At 44.9% G+C, this 24,845-nt stretch overlaps 1 protein-coding gene across 1 annotated transcript; it reads right to left on the bottom strand.

The window, feature by feature from the left end:
- Positions 1–85: 85 nt before the first annotated feature.
- TMEM233 (transmembrane protein 233) lies at positions 86–23,798 on the bottom strand. The gene is made up of 3 exons (XM_048514881.1): positions 23,445–23,798; positions 6,157–6,291; positions 86–2,033 (listed from the first exon to the last, which is right to left on the bottom strand). Exons 1-3 carry the CDS (start codon positions 23,664–23,666, stop codon positions 2,022–2,024), a joined length of 369 nt encoding a protein of 122 aa, XP_048370838.1. The 5' UTR covers positions 23,667–23,798; the 3' UTR covers positions 86–2,021.
- Positions 23,799–24,845: the final 1,047 nt, after the last annotated feature.

Here is a 24,845-nt window from a genome sequence, read left to right as displayed (position 1 = left end):
ACACTTTCTTCTGTATACCCCAGAAGAACAGTGACTCATCCATAGAAGCCCCATAAACATTTTGGTTATTTGAACAATGAATATATACAAACCAAATACAAGTTTATTGTGTTATGTTTTTCTTTTCAAGCAAGACTCAGTTTGTTCGAATCAATGTTCAGACATGGGTAACTGTCATTATTATGCATCTTCCCTTTGTGACAGTTTTTTCCTGACTGGTTTCTTCCAAAATGGTTAAGGGGGAATGAAATTATTGTCTTCCACTTGCAAAAGCATAGACTGTTCTCCCCCATAATTTAAGTAATTCCAACCAGGATCAAATGTGGATTTTTTACATTTCCTCCAAAGCCCCAAAATGCCAAGCATGATTGAATTCCACCCCAGTTGTCAGCCTTTCCTACTGTTGGCAACTTTCGACCAACCAGTGTAAGCCATTTACAGCTGCTTGACGCACAGACCTGAGCAGGTCACACAATTATTTTCTGTGATGCAAAAAACTTTTAACTGCAGCTTTAAGGGCTCAGAAAGACATAGAAGGAGCCAAGTTGTATGGACAGATCTCTGGAAAGAAAACATGGAATTTTGTTTTTATATATGACAGCAGCAGCAGAAAACTCCATGGGAAACTATTCCTACAATTGAAGAATGGTGGGTGAAGGAACTAGAGTTGGCCAAGATGGCCAAATTAACTACTAAAACCAAAGAACTTAGCTAAGTTCATGGACAGTTGGAAATCCTTGATACAATGTGTAGATAAAAACAGAAAAAAATAAATTGGTGACTAGTGGTTTTGAAGGTTAAGGATTGTTAAATTAAGATCCAATAGAGTCATATTGTAATAATGATGCTGAAGATTTAATTTCATTTTGAAGCTTAATGGCCATGTGCTCAAAATGTAGGGTTTAAGGGTTAATAGGGTTAGAAGAAACTGAAAGTCTATATGAAATAAGTACTTTATAATTTGGTTAATTTCTGTCTGTGTATATGTTTTCAACTTTGATTTTGAAGTACAAAGAAAGAAAGAAAGAAAGAGAAAGAAAGAAAGAAAGAAAGAAAGAAAGAAAGAAAGAAAGAAAGAAAGAAAGAAAGAAAGAAAGAAAGAAAGAAAGAAAGAAAGAAAGAAAGAAAGAAAGAAAGAAAGAAAGAAAGAAAGAAAGAAAGAAGTCGAAGTAGTGCCTCTAGTACCACAACCGTCCAAACTAATTCCTGACTTTCAGGGGAAGGAGTTGTCCACTGAGTAACATCCTGTCATAAAATGGGTCAGACAAACACAAACTTTCACAAAAGCACAATCAAACCAACTGATGTGTAAGAAGGACTGTAAAAGACATTTGCAAAAGCATTTCAGCAAAATGAGAGTGCGTACATGTTGGAACACCTGCCTTACATTTGGGCTGGAGAGAAGTCACCACAAGAAGGAAAAACCATTGAATACTGGATTAACAATGGAAGAGGAGAGAATACAGTTTTGGGGCAAGTCCTTTGAGAATGAGGTGAGAACTTGGAAGGGGTAACTTGCAGAGGGATTGGCGCAGAAGTCCATAGCACAGTGCGAACAGGGAATTATTCTCCTTTTGCATTCCAAGAGGTCCTGGTAGATCTAGTGAGCTGTGACAGTCCAACGGCAACATCGGGGAAGTCAAGGAGAGATTGTCCAGCACGTTGCAGTTCTGTTCTTCTGACTGTCACTAGTCCAGAAAGTTCAGCCGGTGAAGCCCTCCAGCCTGGGAGACGTTCCACAGGGGAAGGGGTGTACATACTGCGATAGGATGCATTACGGACACAGGCTGCATCTCGGACATACACTAAAACGAGGGAGGGAGTGTTGTTCTAGAATAGCATTATTTAAGAAATACCGCTTATGGATCTCTGCCACACTGTGACTAGCAACAATGACCGATCTGTTCACTAGTGACAGACCTCATCAGTCTGGGCTGGAGGATCCCTCCTTTGTATGGAATTTTCTTTGCTTTTTCCCAGAGGGCTTGAAGATAGCAACCTTTCATGTCCACTCTTAATCTTCAGATGGTATCCTGCATTAGGGTAAAAAGAATGAGTGCATGTTTGTTTCAAAGAGAGGAGAAGGGAGATGGAAGGAGAGACAGAGAGAGAAAGTTTGATTTCAGATTTAAATTATTCATCCTGAAGGCCTAATGGATGTTTTATTTAATGGTCTTGTGCCTATTAAACAAATGACCCATTGCATTAGCGGTTCAATGCTCTTTTCAATCAGGAGCATTTAAGCCTGTGTTGGCTGCTGTCATCCTGTCGATGGTTAGGCCTGAATTGAGCATCAGGGAGATCAGGGAGTTCAGAAAAACTGATAAGATTCCTGATTGTTAGGAAATGACTTGATGTTTGCTAATGGGATTTTGTTAGTATCTTTTATCTTCTTTTACCTTTTACACAAAGCCCAGGAAGCTCTTCCTTCTTTAATTACGGAAGAAACAATTTCACATACTCTGGACCATTAGCAAAGGTGCTAATCTTTGACCTTGTGGCACCAGAACATGGACCAGTGCCCAGTTGGATGTTCAGTCTGCACAGCCCTCCAGGATGCAAAGGAAAAAATAGCCCACCATGTACTACAAAGCTTCACTTGCTGATTTCTACATGCCAAGGCACAACAGCAGGCCCAGACTCATTTTTCTTCCCTGCCACCTGGTAACACTACATCCATTTTTTCTCTAGTTAGGAAAGCCATTGCTCCTATCAAGAAACTAACCCTACAAAGTACCTTGCGCTTGATGTGATGATACCCCTTGCTTCTCTTCTGTTCAGTACCCCACACAGAGCCAGTGTGGTATAGTGGCTAAGAGCAGGTGGACTCTAATCTGGAGAACTGAGTTTGATTCCCCACTCCTCCACATAAGCGATGAACTCTTATCTGGCAAACTGCTTCCCCACTCCTACATATGAAGCCTGCTGTGTGACCTTGGGCTAGTCATCTTAACACATGGGCATGCTGGGCAGTTGCCCAGGGGCCCCTCGAGCATAGGGATCCCATGCTAATCTATGCATGCTGTCAATAAATAAGTAAATACTATACTATAAATATTTGTTATTAGAAAATGCATATATAGCATGTGTTTTACTAAAGATAATGAAAAATAATGTTAATTTTTTTGACGTGGACATTAGCATTCGCCTCTGATTTAGTATCACAGTCACCTCTGCAACCACCTGCGCATGAATGTGTACCTATCTCACACACTGTTTTGCCTGGGAATCTATAATACTATTAAGATGGCCCTGATTAATCACAGTTCTCTCAGAACTCTCTCAGCCCCACCTACCTCACAAAATATCTGCTGTGGGGAGAGAAAGGGAGGGAGTTTGTAGGCTGCTTTGAGACTCCTTGTGGTTAAGAAAAGTGGGGTATAAAAATCCAAACACTACGTCTCTTACGTTCCACAACTGCAAATTCCAGCACTGGGTTTAGATTGGGCAAAAATAAGCAGTTTTGCAGGGATGTAATGATTTGCATCATTTGTGCCTAGCACATGAAATTTCTTTCATACCAAATCCTGATTCTGTTTGGGTGTTCTGAAAAGTCAGCTCTAAAGCTATGGCAGTGTTTGTTAAATAAGCTTAACTAAGAATGTGAAACTGTCCCACCACTTCCACTGACATGACCTCATTTCACTGGTACAGAATACCTTTTAAGACTCATGAGAAGTTGATCTGCTTCAACTTGAAAACACTGAAATGGAGGAGGCGTCAGGGAAGTGGTGCTGTTGTTGTGCCAATGATATGGCTGTGACCCCCACAGCAACCTGTAAACAGCAGAGTGGCCTTGCCTTTAGGTACTGGAAGGGCCTGGTTGTTGATGGTACACAACAGACAGTAACTGGAAACATGCTGCAGTGAGAAACCTCTTGTTCCAGGCCATTCAGTCACACCTGCCTGCTTGAGAGCAGGGGCAGGCACTAAAGTCTGGTTTCCCTTGGTGCAATACAATTAAAGGTTTCTGTGAGGTGAACCCATTTTGGGGTGTTTGGGATGAAGGAATGTCAGGTGTTACAACTGTGATATTATGGGCTTGGGGGTAACAAGTTGATACCCATTTGCTCACTGAAGTTCTCCTTTACAAATACTGATGTTGAATAGTCCCCAAGTGGTCTCAGAGCACTCTTGAATAGTCTCTGCATATTTATTTCCTGGGGATGATAACCTGGCAATAGATATTTTGCAGCATTTGAGAGGGAACTTGGCTAGTGAACAATACCAATGGCAGGTATGTACTATTGTGTATCGCAGAGATGCCCAAATTTCAAACCTGAGGAGTTGTCAGCCACAGAACCCCAGAATGCTGCAAAGGATTCTGGGCCATTTGCTGAGCTGCACCATCAGTTCACAGGCCTCTTCTGCACATGCAATGCAGTTTCAATCCACTTTGCAGCTGGATTTTACTGTGCAGAATAGCAAAATCCACTTTCAAACAATTATTAAAGTGGGTTGAAAGTGCATTATTCTGCATGTGCAGAAGGGGCCACACAGTGGAGTACTGGGCCTCTGTTCTACACCAAACCACCTGCTTAGTTTCCTCTAGAGCAGTGGTTCTCAACCTGTGGGTCGCGACCCCTTTAGGGGTCGAATGACCCTTTCACAGGGGTCCCCTAAGACTCTCTGCATCAGTGTTCTCCATCTGTAAAATGGATAAATGTTAGGTTTGGGGGTCACCACAACATGAGGAACTGTATTAAAGGGTCGTGGCATTAGGAAGGTTGAGAACCACTGCTCCAGAGGAAGTTCTCTAGTGGTGGGCAGGCCGTGTTTCAGCTGTTCTTACTAAGCAATCTCCAATAAGTTTCCAAAGAATCCAGGGTTCCCTAGAAGACTGCTTGAAAACAATGGCTAATTTGGTGCTGGACATCATGGCCATGCTCCTCGAACATTGTCATATTAGAGCCATGGTTTTTGGTAGTTGGGCGTGTGCAGAATCATTTCTTGCTATTTCCATTGCACTATCGCATGTGACATGGCATAAACAGCGTGTAGCCAGATAACACTCACTTATAGGTAAATTTTAACAAATGAATCTCACACTGCTTTTGAGTTGGCAGAGCGAAACTGATTAAGAAATCTGGTGGAGTGAATGTAATGTATTTGTTTGTTGTGGGTTTGATCCAGCCAGCTTTTTCACTCAGTTGCACCCAATTCTTCTCCTTGCTATAGCACCTATCCCTCCCGGCTTTTGTCCAAGTGGATTTCAAGATCCCTGGCAAAATCTTTTTGATGGTCAAAGGAGTCCCCTTCCAGTTTTCGCCAGCAGAACATCTGGTTGAATTCAACCTAATATTTACATTTTCACTGCCTCACTTGGTCTTACAAACCAGAACAAGAAGCATGCAGAAGAAACAAAGGGAAAGGGAAAGGTAGTGGAAGATGCTCACGTCTGTACGTATTTATCACATTTTTGTCCCTCCCTTTCTCCTGGGAACACAGGATAGTGGACATAGTTCTTTCCTGTGTTTTAGCCTAGGTTAGAATAGGATTTATTTAATTATGCATTTCATATATATCTTGCCATTCTCCCCAATTGGAGCCAAAGGAGCTTACACCAGTCTCTTGTCCTGTATTTTATGATCACAACTAACTTCTGAGTTTGATTAGGCTGAGTGTGTGACCCCTTCCACACATGCAAAATAATACGTTTTCAAACCACTTTCACAACTGTTTGCAAGTGGATATTGCCATTCCGCACAGCTTCAAAGAGCACTGAAAGCAGTTTGAAAGTGCATTATTCTGCATGTGTGGAATGAGCCTGTGACTGGTCCAAGATGATCCAGCAGAACAGGGATTCTAGCCATTAGCCACTATGCTGTGCTAGTCCTTTGATTATAGACATCACATAAAAGATTAAAACAGTATTGCATTCGGGTTGCTTGATTGTGATGGTTTAGTGTATATGTGTATATTCCTATTTAAAAATTTACAGTCCATATGTTTAAGAAGGCTCATGGCATCTAACAAAATTAAAAATACACGAGGACTGTTAGAGCTGCAGCTCCCAGGAATTAAGCAGGAACACTTCAGTTGCATGAAACTTCCCAATGGCTGTATGAGTGGCACGATATCACTCATTACTTCTGCTGCCAAAACCACAGTATTTTTGCTATCGCAGATTGACAGGAATGGCCCAATAGTGCTTACCGTAGTGAAATGGACTACACAGTACAGCCCTATGATCAGAATCCCAATAATAATTGATGCGATGGCTACCCAGAATGCATTGTGGCCCAGTCTCTTTGATCCTTCATAATCACCATCATTGTAGCTGTTCACAGCCTGCAAAATAAAAATGTTTTTTAAAAATATGACTAATTATTTAAAAGCAAACAATGTTGATCCTCTATTTTCAGTACTGGCGATCACAACATCATGATGGATTTCTGCTTGAAAACCAATCTGAAAACAGGCGCCAAACCTTTTAAACTCACCTTAAGTTACAAATCACTGCTTGCAGTGGTACCCCAGGGCCAGACACGACAGAAGGGGAAAATTTACCATTTAAGTTACAAACACAGTTTGTAAGTTACCACTTAAGTTACAAATACAAAGTTAAAAATAAGAGAATATGTATCCAAATATGATTATGATTTAATAAATCAAAAGGACTTCTGAGGTCATTTTATATTGTTTATTATTGATATTTGTGTGTATACATGCTTTACTGACTTCATGGGGATAAAGGACAATTGAGGAAACAGCTGACACAGTATAGAGACTTATTTGAATGTTGGGAATTCAGAGAATATTGCATACATTGGTATAACATTGGGCTTTTCCGCACAATTCATTTAAAACATTTTGAGGCAGGAAATAAAATGTTTGCTCCATGGAGTTCCACATTGTTTTTACCCCAAAACACTTTATTTCCAGCATCAAAATGTTCTATATGAATCCCCTTTTAAAACGATTCTCTGGCTGAAACGTTTTGAAGATGTCTTCGGTTGCTGTGCAATCCATTTACTATGTTTCCCATACTTCTCTGCTTCCCTGAACTTCCTCCTCAGAGCCATTTTCTGAGTTCCCTCCTTGCCTGTTTATTTGCAGCATTTAACCGTTTGTTGCGTCTCAGTGCTCTATTGTTTGCAAACATTACTTATACTGTTCCTATTAAACCCTCCCAAGCAACATTTCCAACATTATCCATTGGTTGGGCTGTGAAGACATATAGACTGCCTGTCAAGCTCGTAATCTTTCCCCCCTCCCATAGCCCACCTTTGCTTTCTATATTTGGGATACTTTTTATGTCATACCAGGATTTTGGTTGCTATATCAACTAAGCCTGTTTTTCTCCCCGTTATCTCTTTTGGCTTTAATTTTGCATTCTTTTACCCTTAGCTTTCAGTGAATTTACAGCTTCTTGCAAGAGCTAGTGTCTTGCTTAAATCTTACATTTCTCTAATACCCATAAGAATACTATAGTAAAATGGCTTGCCTTAACACACACACACACACACACACACACACACACACACACACACTCACACACACTCCTATTACTACCACGATACAAGGATCTTCACTGTGTGAATGAAAGTTAGCAGTGGCAGCTTTTTATGACTGGCTATGCTTTCTCCGGCAGTGATTTCTGATGGACAGTTTGTGGTTGTGCTCACCATACTATGTGAAAATTCCTAAGGCACCCACAAGCTCAAAAAGGTTGGGGATCCCTGTCCTAGGATATCTTGCAGCCTGGTACAGAAGGTTAATCTTGTGTTGATAAACTCTTCTTCCAGCAGCTCCAGGTCCTGTGAACATTAAAATCCTTTCAAAACAGTTTGTATCTAGAAATAGGGCATGTGGATTAACATTTTCTTCTAGTAAAGGAGTTGGATCTACATGGTGCATATTGGATAAACAGTTCCAGATCAGAATAGAAAATGCACAGCAGGCAACAACACATTCTCATACTCTGGATTTGGAAAAATATGTAATTGTTTAGTATTTCCCACCAATATATAGAGTTAAGGGCTTGCTGGAGTCTTACTATCAACCACATACTATGTATCTGGAAATTGTTCATATCTAAATAGATGTGGGCTGCAGGTAGTGTTGATGCTGTTAACCTGTATGGAGAAAAGTGAGATGAAACTGAGGTTTAGAATCCTGCTTTGAGCGCAGCAAGTCAGTTCCCATTTGTCAGTGTGTCTGCAGTCAAACATCAGTGAACTGGAGCCTCAAAATGTTTAGTCAAGCTTCCTGCATTGAAGGAGGAATAAGGGGTGCATGCAAGCACAGCAACAAGCTCCCAATATGTCTCCCAGAGACCACTGTGCTCTGCTAAGAACAACTTCCTAGTAGTCCCTGGCCTGAAAAGTGTCCAGCTGTCCTTGGCTAGAGCCAGAGCCGTCTCAGCTCTGGCCTTGGCCTGGTAAAATGCTCTGTCCAATGACACCAGGGCCCTGCAAGGCTTTTCTCAATTCCACAAGACCTGTAAGACAGAGCTGTTCCACCAGGCTTATAGTTGAGGGGAGCAAAAATTGAGTCTTCTTGCCAGTGACGAAGGGAGAGTAAGCTGTGCCCAGGACATGAATTGCCTGCGCCCCCGCCCCAACATGTGACTGCAATGGCAGCACCCAGGGCGAGCTGCCCCAGATGTCCCAATTGCAGCTCTGCCTCTGCATCTTGCTGACCTCCCTTCCCCCTTTCCTTCCCCTACCCTCCCTTTCCCTTCTGTTATTTAAATTGTTCCACCATGGGTTGTTTATGTGCCAGCATGGTGTGGTGATTAAGAGCATGGGACTCTAATCTGGAGAACCAGGTTTGATTCCCCACTCCTTCACATGAGCGGCGGACTCTAATCTGGTGAATGGGATTTGTTTCCCTGCTCTTACACATAAAGCCAGGTGGGGTGACCTTGGGCTAGTCACAGTTCTTCAGAACTCTGTCAGCCCCACCTACCTCACAAGATCTCTGTTGTGGGGAGAGAAAGGGAATGGAGTTTGTAAGCTACTTAGAGAGTCCTTACAGGCGAGAAAGGCAGGTCATAAATCCAAGCAGCTATTTATCTTCTACTGTGGATTATTTCAATGAATTTTATTGTGTTTTAATTGTATTGTATTTGGATGAACATTTTGATAACTGCTCTGCTATGGCAGGGACAGCAGGGTACAAATCTGGTAGGTAGGTAGGTAGGTAGGTAGGTAGGTAGGTAGGTAGGTAGGTAGGTAGGTAGGTAGGTAGGTAGGTAGATAGTGCCCAGCTAGATAGATAGATAGTGCCCAGCTAGATAGATAGATAGTGCCCAGCTAGATAGATAGATAGATAGATAGATAGATAGATAGATAGATAGATAGATAGATAGATAGATAGATAGATAGATAGATAGATAGATAGATAGATAGATAGATAGATAGATAGATAGATAGATAGATAGATAGATAGATAGTGCCCAGCTAAAGCTTCACTGTCATGATGCCTGAATGTACCCTTGGTGTTAATAGCTGCATCCTTTAACAAACTATGTTTGTCTGGTGGGAGTGTCATCTGATAAGAGGAGGAATCCTTTGGGGGTACTGAAATAACACTCCCTATGTCATCATCTCTGGTCGCCTACAGTCATGCCATTGCAGCTTAGCTTTGGGGGAAATCAGGAAACAAAGCACACTTTTACCCATCAACATGCCAGATGAGTTTTCTTTTTTGCAGTTTAGTACAGGGCATACTCTGGTTTCTCTTCAGATCGTATAAATCTTTCGCCTTAAAGTTTAGTACAGGGCCTGTAGAATTCTGGGTGGTTACCCTTACGATGTGCATGCTAGGGTTGCCAGGTCTCCCTGAGCACCAGTGGACGACAAAGGATGGCAGATTCAGGTTGAGAAACTTCTGGAGATTTGGGAGTGGACATGGACCTCCATGGGGTACAATACCATAAAGTCTACTGTCCAAAGCATCCATGTTCTCCAGCGGAACTGATTTCTGTAGTCTGGAGATGAGCTGTAATTCTAGGGGATCCCCCAGCTCCCACCTGGAGACTGGAATCTCTACCACAGGCCATGGCATCTTTATGCACCCATTACTCTTATGGCCTCATTCCCCAAACCAAACCCATATCGGGGATCCAAAGCAGGAATGTTTCAAGCCGATGGCACTTAAAACGATTCCGTACGGTTAGATCAAAGGCTGAACCTAATAGTGTAAATAGCCAGTTGCAGCAAAGTGCTCTAACTTTAGCAAATGTGCTTCTGAACTCCATTTCTGCAGAAAAAGGGACAACAACCTACATGTCTTCCTTTCTGAGTCCATGTGATTATGGACATGGATCTTCTCCCCACGGTCCTGATCCAAATTGGGTCTGTGTATACAGGGAATTAAGTTCCCAGCAGATATACTGCCCCTCACATCTGATGGTGTGGACTTGAGGAGGATGTGAGGGAAACTTAACATGTAGTTACAGATTCTTTTCTATTCTGCTACCCTCAGAATGCGGTGGCAACCCTTCTGCCTTGTCTTCTTCTAGGATATTTATGGGGTCAAGTTCCCCTGCCAGACTGAAAAGAACTGTGTAATCACAACAACTGTAGGACCTGTCCTGCAATGATCTTTGTACTTGAAGCAGGATTCTGGGACTTGGCCTTTGAGACTTCCAGGAGCAAACCTTCCAACTGATGTCTCCATTTTAGTTAGGGTTGCCAACTCCAGGGAAATTCCTGGCAATTTGGGGGCAGAGCCTGAGGGGTGCGAAGTTTAGTCAAGGGAGGGAAGTTCAGCAGGAGTGTGATACCATAGAGTTCACATTTTTTCCAGGGGAACTGATAATGTTGCCAACTCTGGGTTGGGAAATTCCTGGGTATTATGGGTGTGCAGCTTGGAGCGGGTGGGGTTTGAGAAGGAGAGGGAGCTGACTTCCAGACTCCAGAGATCAATTCCTCTGGTGTCAAACTTGCAGCCCTCCAGATGTTATGGACTACAGTTCCTATCATCCCCTGCCAGCATGATGGAAATGTCAGATTCGGAGGGTGGACTTCTTGGCCTGCCAAAACTCGCTCGCACCCTCAAACTCTGACCTGCCTAGGATCTGCTCCCAAATCTCAAGGACTTTCCCAATCTGGAGTTGGCAATCCTACCTGTATCACTCTGCTTAGGATGGCACTGTCATAAGAAAATAAGAACAAGCCAGCTGGATCAGACCAGAGTCCATCTAGTCCAGCTCTCTGCTACTCGCAGTGGCCCACCAGGTGCCTTTGGGAGCTCACATGCAGGATGTGAAAGGAACGGCCTTCTGCGGCTGTTGCTCCCGATCACCTGGTCTGTTAAGGCATTTGCAATCTCAGATCAAAAAGTTCAAGATTGGCAGCCATAAATCGACTTCTCCTCCATAAATCTGTCCAAGCCTCCATAAATCTGTCCAAGTCAGATCTTGCCCATCTCTCCTTTGTTCTAAACAATCGTGTAAGTGCTGCAAAATACATTCCCAAATATGATGTTTTTCTGTATTTATGTAGTAGCTTACGTACATTACCTCCGCAACCCTTACAAACAACTGTAGAAGACAGGCCAGCATTATTATTGTTTCTGTTGTTTCCAAAAGCAAAATCACCATCATTCTGTCTGTCTAAAAGGCATTCTCTAGTTTTGGATTTTTAGGTGAAAACACCTGTCTATATTAACCTCCTTAATGGAAAGGTAGGATATACATACAGTACATATTCAGAGAAGCAGCTGCTCTCTCAAGGAGGGCTGTTGAACTTGATACCAAGTGTGAGAGCCAGTGTGGTGTAGTGGTTAAGAGCAGGTGTACTCTAATCTGGAGAACTGGGGGATCAAACCTGGTTTGATTCCCTGCTCTACCACCTGAGCTGTGGAGGCTTATCTGGTGAACTAGATTAGCTTGTGCACACCAACACATGCCAGCTGGGTGACCTTAGGCTAGTCACAGTTCTTTGGAGCTCTCTCAGCCCCACGCACCTCACAGGGTGTCTGTTGTGGTGGGGGGAGGGAAAGGAGCTTGTAAGCTACCTTGCGTCTCCTTACAGGAGAGAAAAGGGGAATATAAATCCAACGCTTCTTCTTCTACCTGAGATTTTTCTTTTCAGCTGGAACAGCTGGGGATTGGACTTGGGACCATTTTCAGGTACTCTTCCAATGAGCTATAGCCGTTGCTCATAAACATACCATTTCTGAAGTCAGCTCAGTATGTTTTAATACACCAAAGACAGTAACCTGTTCATTCCCCTGCACACTGGAAAGATCCTCAGCCCATGTAGGTCTAATTAGAGCAGACTGGACATCCAATATTGAAGCTCTCCTTTGGCTCCCAAAGGATATCAAAGTCCTAATCTTGGATCCCTCTTGCAATGGTCAGCATTCAGCCTTAAGAACAGCAGTATCAGGAGGAAAAGCTTGCCAAATCTTTTATCTTGGCTTCTGATTGGTCAGAAACAAATTTCAAAGACAAAAACAAGTTATCGCCTGATGTATGTTGTCCTAGTCTTTTGGAGCGTCTGAGGGCCACCCACTCACACTGAACAGTGCAACATTTCAGATTAAAATAGGGGCTCTACCTCAAACACCCAAATCTTCAGCCTGATCTAGTGGTCATCCTGAGCCAGTGCTTCCTCCTGTGTCTACTCTACCTCACATGGTTGTTGTAGGGAGAAAGTAGGAAATGGAGAACCATCTATGCTGTCTTGTATTCCTTGGAGGAAGGGTGAAATAGCCACTTCCTGAGTGGCGGAGGCTTATCTGGTGAACCAGACGTGTTTCTGCTGACCTACATTCCTGCTGGGTGACCCTGGGCTCGTCACAGTTCTCTCAGAACCCTCTCAGCCCCACCTACCTCACAAGGTGTCTATTGTGGAAAAAGGAGCTTGTAAGCCACTTTGAGTCTCCTTACAGGAGAGAAAGGTGGGGTATAAATCCAAACTCTTTTTCTGCTCTTCTTCCTTCAACCTGTGTATGCATGTGTGTAAATCTTCTGCAAAACTTCTTCATATCCTTCAGATGCAATCAGGGTTTCACTCCAAATGTCAGCAGACCAATTACCCCGTTCTTTTAGCGAGAGATGACCTGTCACATAACCTAGCTCCTATAATCTCCTGGGAAATGTTTGGAGGGATTACTGATGAGGCCAGGAATTTCCCTCTCTCACTTTTAATTCTGGGTTTTGCTGTGAGAGGGCAAGGGTTTGGTCAGGGAGCTCACCTGGGGGGCTGCAATGCCTCTCATCCTTTCTGGCTCGGCTACCACACTAATTACTTGATGGGATAACTTTGGGGATTCCATTTGACCTGTTACTATGGATACCTTTCCATTTGTGCAACCTGATAATGTAGATAAGTCTTCTGGAACTCTGAGGCCCAGAAATTTAATTCTTTTTTTTTCTTGCCAGTCTTATTAACTTTGTCAGATGGGAACTGGCTGATTGGATAATGGGTATTTCAAGAACCCACCTGCTTCAATAAAGTTTGAATATTCACTCGATCCTTCTGCACACATGAAAACCCAATCCAGGGAGAAAGTTTTTCAGCCTAACCTTTTCCTGGGCATTTAAAAAAAAATAGCTGATAGTTTGGAACAGAGGCAAGCAAAGAGTTGTGAGCTGGCTGAAAGTGAAGCCCTTTGGGAGGAGAATCTCTCTGTCTCTAGCTCTGATATGGGGTGATGGATCTGCAACTCTGCAAAAAGCCTGCATTAATACCCTAAAAATAGGAATAAAGCAAATAATACAGAAAAACCCCAAGTCACCAACCCTGGTCCTTTCCGCACAAAACTCCTAAAATGTTTTAAAGACTTTTTCAATTCCCCCTTTGGTTCACACTTACCCCCTTGAAGCAATTTCTGGCCTCCATTTTTGTTGTTTTCCCGTTTTTTTTCAGAGTTGACTCAATGCTCCAGTGTTTCACAACCTCATGTTGCATTCTCTACTCCTTGTACACTTGAGTCTTTGAAGATTGCCCCTCCCCCCTCAATAAATGAACATGCAGCTAAATTTGGGTGCTGTGTGGTTTCCGGGCTGTATGGCCGTGTTCTAGCAGCATTCTCTCCTGACGTTTCGCCTGCAACTGTGGCTGGCATCTTCAGAGGATCTGATAGTAGGAATGGAAAGCAAGTGGAGTATAGGGTTTAACCTCACAGTATATATACTCCACTTGCTTTCCATTCCTACTATCAGATCCTTTGAAGATGCCAGCCACAGTTGCAGGCGAAACGTCAGGAGAGAATGCTGCTAGAACACGGCCATACAGCCCGGAAACCACACAGCACCCAAGTGATTCCGGCCGTGAAAGCCTTCGACAATACATAGCTAAATGCTGCAAATAAACAGCCAAGGGAGAACTGAGTGAGGTCAGAAGATGGCATCGAGGAAGAAATTCAGGGAAGCAGAGAAGCACGAGAAACGTAGTCAACAGATCCCACAACAACTGAAGACGTCTTCAAAACGTTTCAGCCAGAGAATCATTTTAAAAGGCTGGAAATAAAACGTTTGAGGGTAAAAACAATGTGGAACTCCAGGGAGGAAACATTATATTTGTTCAATGTATTGTCGAAGGCTTTCACGGCCGGAATCACTTGGGTGCTGTGTGGTTTCCGGGCTGTATGGCCGTGTTCTAGCAGCATTCTCTCCTCTAGGCCATACAGCCCGGAAACCACACAGCACACGGAACACGGCCATACAGAACACGGCCATACAGCCCGGAAACCACACAGCACCCAAATTATATTTGTTGCCTCAAAGCAATTTAAATGAATTGTGCGGAAAAGCCCATTCTCACACACGAAGGAAACCTGGCTCATACTGTCCCCAGATCTTCATACCAAACAGGAAAGTGGGGAAAACACAAGAGAATATTACTGTGCAGATGAAAACAGGTAGGAAGAAGGTCACAGGAACTCTTCATCTACAAAAAGAAAACTGGCCAAGCAAGGAGGATAGGGGGTTTAATATCTCAAATTCCACTCAGTTTTACTAACTGAAGCCATTAGCACATAACAGGCAAAAAGTCCTATTAAAAAAACATGAGTTAGATATTGTAGATAACTGTTGATTTAATGAGAATCAATCCTCCCCCCCCCCCCAACAAAAAACATTTATTTTCTCAGAATAGTGGATATATGCCAAGTTAATCCTTAGGTTCCCATCCAGCAACAATACAAACTGCAACAAACAGTAAAATTTCAACAATTCCCAAATGCGTATTTGTTATTCCCAACAGATAAAAAAAACTCTTGCTGCAGCACTTGAGGGTTTCCTTCCCCTTGTGCTAAATTCCAGATCCTTTTAAAGGCTGAAACAGTCATAGTGATCATTAATAGTGCCTGGTTTAGTGTTACATAAAGCACCACCTACCCAGGCATGAATCAAGAAGCAAAGAGGGTTTCCAATGTGTGTGCACCAATGAAAAAAATGACAAGGGTAGCCAATTGTTTTAACTGGGGAGGCCAGACCCCCTTCTCAACCAGAGCTCTGGGCTTCCTGGCTGGACCGGGCAGGGGCAGAGCGAGGGGGGCTGTGCCCGGGGCACATGTGTGCTCTGTGCTCCTGCCACGCCCCTTCCCCGCCCATGCCCTGCCCCCACACTGGCACATGCCCAGGGCAAGACGCCCCACCTCGTCCCCTGGGCGTTACGCCACTGGGACCAGGCCTGAGTCCCAGGCTCAGGAAGCTAGCAAATAGCCTCCGTATATAAAACTGCAAAAGGCTGCTGATCCGTGCCCTGAGTGAAATGGGAGGGAAAAATACAAGCAGGGAAAGGAACAAAACTGAAGGGTCAGCTGAGGATCACGGACCATTCCTACACTAGATACAAACTGGCAGGTGTTTGAGCCATTAACTCTCATTGCAAGCAGTCGATAAATAGATTTGGAGGACAACTCATTCAATTGTCTGTACAGTTGATGCAGGCACCTCTGAGTGCTTTACCACGGCATCCCAGAAGGGTGGGGGGGGGGGGGGCTTTTCCTATTAGCAAATATCTTCTGCCTCCAAATCCTGGCTGCTCCACTCAAAGACTCTGGCAAACGCGCAAACCACTTCGATACTCCCAGAGCTTATAAATATCTGTCTTTCCTCCTGCCCCAAGTAATACACCACACTACAGTCCATTAAGTTTTGCAAAATGGCCTCTTTCAAAACCAAAGTCCTTCTTCTCCATTTCTCTCCCCATCAGCCTCCCCCGCACTGCTGCCTTTAATATCTATAATCAATAACAAGGGGTTTTTTTTCCCCTGCAGGAAGAATTCAACTGCCCTCTGCTTGATGCACCTCCTGCAAAACAGTTAAATTTGGGAAGCATTCATAGACTCCAAGTTGCTGCATTAATATCTCATGCTCTGGTAGGGATGTGAATTGTGTAAAAGGTCACAGGAAAGTTAGCAAAGGTGAAGGGAAAATGTTTTTGGCTAAGATGGAGAAACTGAGATGCCATCAGCACCATGGCCAAGGATAAGTCAATACAGATAAGGCAGCCAGGGAGGCAGGGTTGGTAACTTTAGGGCCCCTCCTCACATGCAGAATAATGAAGAAGAAGAAAAAGAAGAAGAAGAGTTTGGATTTATATCCCCCCTTTCTCTCCTGCAGGAGACTCAAAGGGGCTTACAATCTCCTTGCCCTTCCCCCCTCACAACAAACACCCTGTGAGGTGGGTGGGGCTGAGAGAGCTCCGAGAAGCTGTGACTAGCCCAAGGTCACCCAGCTGACGTGTGTGGGAGTGTACAGGCTAATCTGAATTCCCCAGATAAGCCTCCACAGCTCAGGTGGCAGAGCTGGGAATCAAACCCGGTTCCTCCAGATTAGATACACAAGCTCTTAACCTCCTACGCCACTAATGCACATTCAATCCACTTTCAGTGCACTCTGCAACTGTGCAGAATAGCAAAATCCACTTGCAAACAATTGTGGAAGTGGATTGAAAGTGCATTATTCTGCACATGTGGAAGGGGTCAAGGTTAGGAAATTCCTGGAGATTTGGGGGTGGAGCTTGGGGAGGGCAGGGCTTGAGGAGAGGAGGGGCTTCAGCAGGGCATGATGCCATCCAAAGCAGCCCCAGAAGAACTGGGTTTTGTACAGTGTAGACCAGTCGTAATTCTGGGAGATCTCCCAGCCACACCTGGAGATTGGCAACCCTACAAGAAGGCAGTCAGGCCAAACGCAGCAGCAACTTAATCTAGACCTTGGTATTGGGCTTTCAACCTCCTGGGGGTTAACAGCTTAAGCTATGGAGTGCTTTGTTCACTGGGCAAGGTCAGGAGACTGGGATCCTGGTAATTATATCAGACCTGGCCAATCCAGAGAGTTTGTACTACACTTCAAAGACAGAAGCTGATGTTGGCTATACTTTTGCACCTTAAAAAGCAACTGAGATTACAGGCAGAGAGAAGAATGGCTTAAACCCCCAGACGTCTGATAAGTATCCCAGAGAATGTATATGGAGGCCATTTTCTGGTCAATTCATAACTGGTGATAGACTAAGGCCCCTTCCGCACATGCAGAATAATGCAATTTCAATCCACTTTCAATGCACTTTGTGGCTGGATTTTACTATGCAGAATAGCAAAATCCACTTGCAAACAATTTGTGAAAGTGGATTGAAAGTGCATTATTCTGCATGTGCGGAAGAGGCTTAAAGCATTCCAGAACCACCCAGCAACGAGCAGACCAGACTAGAGATAACACACACAGCCCCACTTTCTGTTTACATTTGGAACTGTGATGCTTTTGTGTGTCTCTGCAGGCAAGCTCTCTGACGTTAGTTACATGCAAATAATTACGCATAACCAAACGACACTAGATTGGGACCAACACTGGCCACTGAGATTCCTGCCTTTGTACTATCTTGGCCTGGCAACGCAGATCAACTGAATGGGAGTTAATACCATGGTCTTAGCAAGGCAGAACACTTCACAGTATTCAGATGTGCAGCTAAATGGACAAGGGACAGGGAAGTTGAAAAGAGGCAGTGTGGAGTTAGAGTGTTCAACTAGTTCTGGGGAGACCCAGGTTCAAATCCCTACTTCATTATTTATTTTACAAATTGTGTACCCTGCCTTTCTGTCCTCAGAATGGCTACCAAAGTTGACTAACCAATTAAACACATTTATGCAGAGTGGTAAGCTGCAGTACTGCAGTCCAAGCAAGCTCTGCTCACAACCTGAGTTCAATCCCGACAGAAGTCGGTTGCAGGTAGCCGGCTGAAGGTTGACTCAGCCTTCCAAACTTTCAGGGTTTAAAATGGGTACCCTGCTTGCTGGAAGTAAAGTGTAGATGAATGGGGAAGGTAATGGCAAACCACCCCATAAGCAATCTGCCTAGTAAACATCATGATGGGACATCACCCCATGGCATGACTTGAACAGGGGACCCACCTAAAACCACAGCTTTAAAACCAGTAAAACACATCATAAAAACAATTAAGAGCAGAGATAAAAATGCACATACATCACTTAAAAATCACCAACTAAAACATTGGGTGAGAAGGCGGGATCACTGAGGGAAAACTAAAGGAAACAAAAGCCCTTTACCATGAAGCTCCCTAGAGCATACGTGTCAAACTCGTGGCCCTCCAGATGTTATGGACTACAGTTTCCATCGTCCCCTGCCAGCATCATGCTGACAGGGGATGATGGGAACTGTAGTCCATAACATCTGGAGGGCCGCGAGTTTGACACCTGTGCCCTAGAGGATCAGCCACGTTTTCGAGGTTTGCAAAGTTGTTGTGAAGAAGCAATGGAGGCGAGAACCATGCATACTGCCCTTTGCTTTTTGGAAAAATCATGGGATAAAAATGAATGGGAGAACCACAAACAAAAGTATTACAACTCCTGCAGGGACCAAAACAGTGAAAGTCCTAACATGTAGCAAACACCAGTTCTGTCCAAGCAAAACATTACCGGGTGGAGACACTTTTTTCTAGCATATTTTATCTCACCTCATATTGTTTTCTACCTCTCCATATGTAATATGTAATCCCCCACTTTTAATACAAAACACGGCTCTCCTGTTTTATGTGCATAACACTAGAGAACACCAAGGGGGTGGCACTGGCAGCCTTGGCCTGAGAAAGCAGCTGCAGTGAATGATAATAAAAACTCTGCGGGGGTCAGGAGAAAGCTTGCAGTCCATTTCCTAGATCCTACCAAAGGAAATCAGTGGGTCCTAAGCTCTTCAGGAGACCCCTACCCCGCCCCCAGAGAATGGCTTTCCCTGAACCATTCAAGACAGAGCAGCTACAAGAACTGTCTACGTTGACATCAGGGATTTTAAAAAATAGTTTAGATAAAAAGACAAACAGGCCAGCTTGCTGGGGCTTCTCACTTGGGCCTTGTGACCTCTTGTCCTACAAAATGTAAATGAGATCTCTGGACCTTGGAGGAACTTCCGCACTTCGACATTCCTGCTGGGTAACCTTGGGCTAGTCACAGTTCATTCAGAACTCTTTTCAGCCCCACCTACCTCGCAAGGTGTCTGTTGTGGGGAGAGGAAGGGAAAGGAGTTTGTAAGCCCTTTTGAATCTCCGTGAAGGAGAGACAGGGTGGAGGTATAAATCCAAATTTCTTCTGCATCTCACTCACTTTTGATGCTAACAGTACAGCATCTTTGGCATACAGATTCTAGACAGGCAGGAAAATCACAGTATTCAATGGCAAAAAAAGCAACAGCCTCCTAGCTCAGCGCCTTGTGGAATCTTGGGAGACTAATAGGTTTATTGTAGCATAAGCTCTGGCCTGGCGGCTCCCTTTACCAAGTGCATCAGCTATAAGCACGGGTAGGGAGGCAGAGAAAGTGGGAAAAGCAGAGTCATTATCACAACACAGTATTTCTGCAACAACTGGGGACAGATCAAAGTGCTCTTTATTCACAACAGCAAATGGGTTGGGGATCTTGTATGGAACACACGAAGCTGCCTTATGCTGAGTCAGTCCCTTCATCTATCAAGAAGAAGAAGAAGAGGAGTTTGGATTTATATCCCCCCTTTCTCTCCTGCAGGAGACTCAAAGGGGCTTACAATCTCCTTGCTCTTCCCCCCTCACACCCTGTGAGGTAGGTGGGGCTGAGAGAGCTCCGAGAAGCTGTGACTAGCCCAAGGTAACCCAGCTGGCGTGTGTGGGAGTGTACAGGCTAATCTGAATTCCCCAGATAAGCCTCCACAGCTCAGACGGCAGAGCTGGGAATCAAACCCGGTTCCTCCAGATTAGATACACGAGCTCTTAACCTCCTACGCCACTCTGCTCAAGGTTAGCATTGTCTGATTTGATTGGCAGCAGTTCTCAAGCAGAGGTCTATCACATCATGTACTATCTCATTTTAACTGGCAGGTGTCTGCAACCTGTGGTTCTTAATGTTCATGGACTACAATTCCCATCAGCCCTGCCACTTGGCCATGCTCGCAGGGGCTGATGGGAATTGTAGTCCATGAACATCTGGAGAGCCACAGGTTGCAGACCCCTGACACTAGAGGTACCAGGGAGTGAACCTGGGACTTCTGCATGCAAAATAGATGCTCTACCACTAAGCCACAGCTACTTACTTGATTTTTACAGGATGATGTCCCAGACTGACCATATTCCCTACATTTTGTGGCCTTTTGTGACCTCCCCCTTTGCATTTTCTCCTCTGTACTTGTGGGTGGGTGGGTGTTTCTCTCTGTCTCTCTCTCTATTAACAGAGAACAAATGCTCCATACATCTGCCAAAGAGGATTCTGCTTCAACTTCACAAAAGATTCTTGTCTAAGAAACCTGTTGGTCTTCAAAGCAACAGGAAACTTTGTGATCTTTTCCCCAAACACTGACTTCAGTGGAAAGTTCCTTTCCCAACAGCCAGATGCTCAAGGTGTTGCAAGGAGAAAGCTCTGGATAGCGACTGAAACCAATGCTCTCAGCTGGTACCAGCAGCACCATTCAGAAGCAGAGGCGGAGCAACCAGGGGATGGGGGATGCGCACTGCACCAGGCGCACGCCTGGGGAGCAGAAAATCGCCCCCTGCCCCCCACAGCAGCGCCCCGCCCTCCCACACATTTACCTTAGTTCAGCCTGAATGTGCAGGCTGGAAAAGTGGCCTGTTCACTTGAAGCTGAAAATGGCCTGGTGGGAACTACACTTCCCAGGAGACCTTGCGAGCCCCCAGGTTTATGAATGAATTGAACCCTGTTAGTAACTACAAGATGAGAACCAGTGTATGGTAGGTGCTCCTTCAAGGTTAGTTTATCTAGAGCAGAAGGACACCCTTTCTTGATCATTCAGTTGCACAAAGGAAGAGGGAGGTGACATTTGGGGTAACAATCAGCTGTGTATGATGTCTCTTCATCTTGACCCAGTCAGATCTGTCCAGGAATCTTTGTAAGGTAAGCTTATATACAAAATTTTGAAAAGATCTTCCAAACTAACTTCTTCTACAGATGTTTCACAACTAATCTGTTTCTGGGAATGATGTGTAGAATCATCCCCGAGTTCAAAAGGCATTCAAGAACCTTAAAAGCTGGTAGTCCCTTCAATTATTCTTTTTGTACACTCACAAAACTAAAGAAAGGTTCAAAAAGCAGATCTTTATTTTCCCTTGTTTTCACAGAATATTTAAAAATAGAATGAAGAGTGTAAATGGCAGCCAAATTAGGAATACAGACAAAGGAAGTGGTTACATATATTCTTATTCTGCTGCTCTAGGACTATAATAAATTAATTGAGTATTGCAGATTTTTTTTTAAATACGATTTTAGGTATAATCCCCAAGTCAATTATCTGCATGGTACCGGAGTTTCCAGGCAAGACTTTGCAAACATGCTAAAAGTTCCCAAAACTAAAAATGGGTTACATATTGCAGTGGTGCTGAATTTATTACAACCAAAGGTGAAAAAAATGCCACAGAGGATAGATCCTACAATTGGAGAAGGAGGCTTTCAAGCCCTCACCCCACCCTTTCCGAAACCCTCTCTAAGGAAAGCAGATCAATAATCCAGTAATTGCTTCTCTTCCAAGTCTGAGTTCTTGAAGTGCTGTTCTGAAGGAACATACCCACATAAGGAGGGAGGGGTACTTCCCATAAAGTGGCCAGGTTTTGGGGGAGAGGGCAGGAAGGGTTCATCGCTTTCTCATGCACAGTTCATCCTTAGGACACAGGCACCAGAGAAATGACGGGGGGGGGGGGTAGACAATAATACTTCCGCTCAGAAATGTTTGAACTTAATTGGAAACAAAACAGTTCTGGTGCTGGCGAATTCGCCATTGATTGGGGTCCAGCAGTCTCACTTAGGGGGCAGGTTGAGGGATATCATTAAAGGAATAATCGGTTATTTGGTTTATTATTATTATCCGAACCAACATGGTAGGTATCTGCATGAGCTGCTATGAGTCTCCAATACCTCTTCTGCACCATTATGACTTCTTCTACCAGCTGTGAGCTCGGATTTGTGCAGGGCCCCACAATCCACCTGCCACCACTGTCAAAACAGTTTTATTTTTCCATTTATGGAGCTGTTCGAACACGCACATCTCACAATCTTAAGGCTTCCCATTGAGAGAGGAGTCCAGATCCAGAAACTTTCAACACTTGCATATAATCGCAGAATAGAACGTAAAGGATCGATTTGCCTAAAGAAACAAAGCTTAGACAAACTGGGAGAAATGAAGCTTAGACAAACGGGGACTGAAGATGGTTCTCAGTTCCTTACACTGAGATCCTAAACAGAATTAGACCTTTCCCAGACTACTGAGGTCAAATGGGGTTAGAGGGCTGAAACCCTGCTCTGTGTTGCACTGTCATTCACATCTCCTGCTTCCTTGGATGTGTATATAATCTGGAGTAGTTCAAAGCCCTATTTTGAAGCTGCAGATTTCTTTTGTAAGCACCGAGCAATTCTTCTGTGAGCACCGAGTTTTGGAGCATTTAGCACTGACGGAAGCCAGGCTTTGGACTGGACAAACCGACAGGTCCCCTCCCCAGGGTCTGAGGAATGTCCGTTTTTGGGTGGTCCAAAGCCTGTTTTTGGAGCGCAGAGCCGTTTAATCCCTGTGTTTGGACTGCCGAATAAGGCACGAAAAAGTGCAGCTGGAAGCCAACTTCGACCTCATCTTAAACACAACAGCTGAGAAACGAGATATCAGCCCGTGCAGGTTTACCCTGGAGCAAACCCTACTCTGCAAGCACTGAGTTTGCTTCCACGTAAACTCGCTCGTGCATTTCCCGGTTGCATTTCGACCCGTATTCGCTCACTCGAGACTTCTGAGCAAACATGCAAGAAAGGGGGGAGGGGGTGTTTGAGGAGCTGCTGGCCCATCGCAGGCCTGCACCCCCGGGCCGTCTAGGGCGAGGGCAGACTGCAGTGGCGGCCCCGCACCCCCGGGCCGTCTAGGGCGAGGGCGTCCCCCTGGCGGCCAGGCAGGCACGGGCGACTCGCCTGCGACGCGGCGACCGCGGGTCACGGGTGGGTGAGCGAGAAGGACGTGCAGACCCCCGGGGCGCCCCCTCCCCTCCCCTTTCCTCCCCTTCGCGGGGCTCACCCAAATGGAGAAGACGAAGGCCACGATGTTGATGGGATAGGCGGGGCAGAAGCAGGACAAGATGCTGAGCCACAAGTAGTTCTTGGGCGCGGCGGGCGCCTCTTCCTCGGGCCCCGCCGCCTCATCCTCGCAGGCCAGCTGCACCTCGGCGCCCCCGCCGCCCCCGCTGCTCTTGTCCCAGGCCCGCTTGAGGTCCGACGAGGGCGGCGACGGGCCCTCCATCAGCGGACGCCGCAGGCAAGTGGCACCCGACGGGCAGGCAGGCAGGCAGGCAGGCAGGACGGCCGGCCGAGAGGCGCGCTCCGCAGAGCAGCCTGCGCAACGGAGACGCCTCGCCCCCTGCACAGCCCGGGACGCCGGCCAAGTGCCCAGCCCGGCACACGCGCTCAGGTTTCGCTCCCCAGGCCCGGGGCTGTCGGGGAGGGGGAGGGGGTCTTGAACTTGCAGAGTGCTTGCAGAGTAAGGCTTCACATACGCACACACACGTCGGGGAGGGGGGAGCGGGTCTTGAACCTAGGCAAGGCTTGAAATACACACACGTGGGGAGGGGGTCTTGAACCTGTGCAAGGCTTGCCATATACCCACAAACACACACTCTCTCTCTTTATAAGATCTTTTAAAAATATCGTTTGGAACTGTCCACGGAGGATTTTATAATAACTTTTGGAATTTTTTTTCATGTTTTCGTTTTAAAGTATTTTACACATTTTATGAATGATTTATATTCATACTTCTGGTGGGCTAAATATACTATGGTTATGTGAATGATGTTGCTCAGTATTTGGTACTTGGACCCATTGCTCTTGACTGTCCCTCTAGAGAACTGAGTAACGTCTGAGGCTGTATTTTATGCACTTGTATATTTTACTGAATTGTATTTTTTAGTGTAGTGTGTGTATATCAGAATTGTATATCGGAATTTTATTGCTGAAGTAATGTTAAATGTTTAAAATGCTGGTCTACGGCTGTAAATAAATGGAAAGCTAAGCACACACACACACACACACACACTTGTTTGTTGCTTATTGCGTTTCTTTAACCTTGCAGGCACAATGGAGAAACCTGGTTTGCTTCTATCTATCTGCCCAGTGGGGGAGAACCAATTTGGCACGTGGCAGGCCCCCTGTTTGAATCTGGACACCCCAGTAAAAGATCTCAAACGATGGACAATGGGAAGGACTTTTAGTGCCTGAGGCTTGGGAGGGCTGCTTTTACCAAGGTGGGCCCCGCTGAACTAGATGGGCCAAAGTTCTGATGCAGCATGGTGGCTTCTGTCATTTTTTGCATGCATTGTACCGTTGGCTTTCTATCGAGTGTGGTCAGGGATTTATTATCACGAGGGGTTCCTTCCCATCATCTTCTGACGGGGAATAAAAGCAGCTTGGCAGAAATGGGCAGCGC

Source organism: Sphaerodactylus townsendi, linkage group LG13 (assembly GCF_021028975.2).
Source record: "Sphaerodactylus townsendi isolate TG3544 linkage group LG13, MPM_Stown_v2.3, whole genome shotgun sequence".
NCBI lineage: Eukaryota > Metazoa > Chordata > Lepidosauria > Squamata > Sphaerodactylidae > Sphaerodactylus > Sphaerodactylus townsendi.
This window is presented reverse-complemented; position numbering and strand designations above follow the sequence as displayed.

Bases quoted from the DNA above. Each gene is read 5' to 3' on its own strand.
- TMEM233 (XM_048514881.1), bottom strand. From the start codon at position 23,666: ATGGAGGGCCCGTCGCCGCCCTCGTCGGACCTCAAGCGGGCCTGGGAC. The intron at 6,292-23,444 runs GTGAGCCCCGCG...TTTATTTTGCAG, and splicing joins CCTTCGTCTTCTCCATTTGG to GCTGTGAACAGCTACAATGA.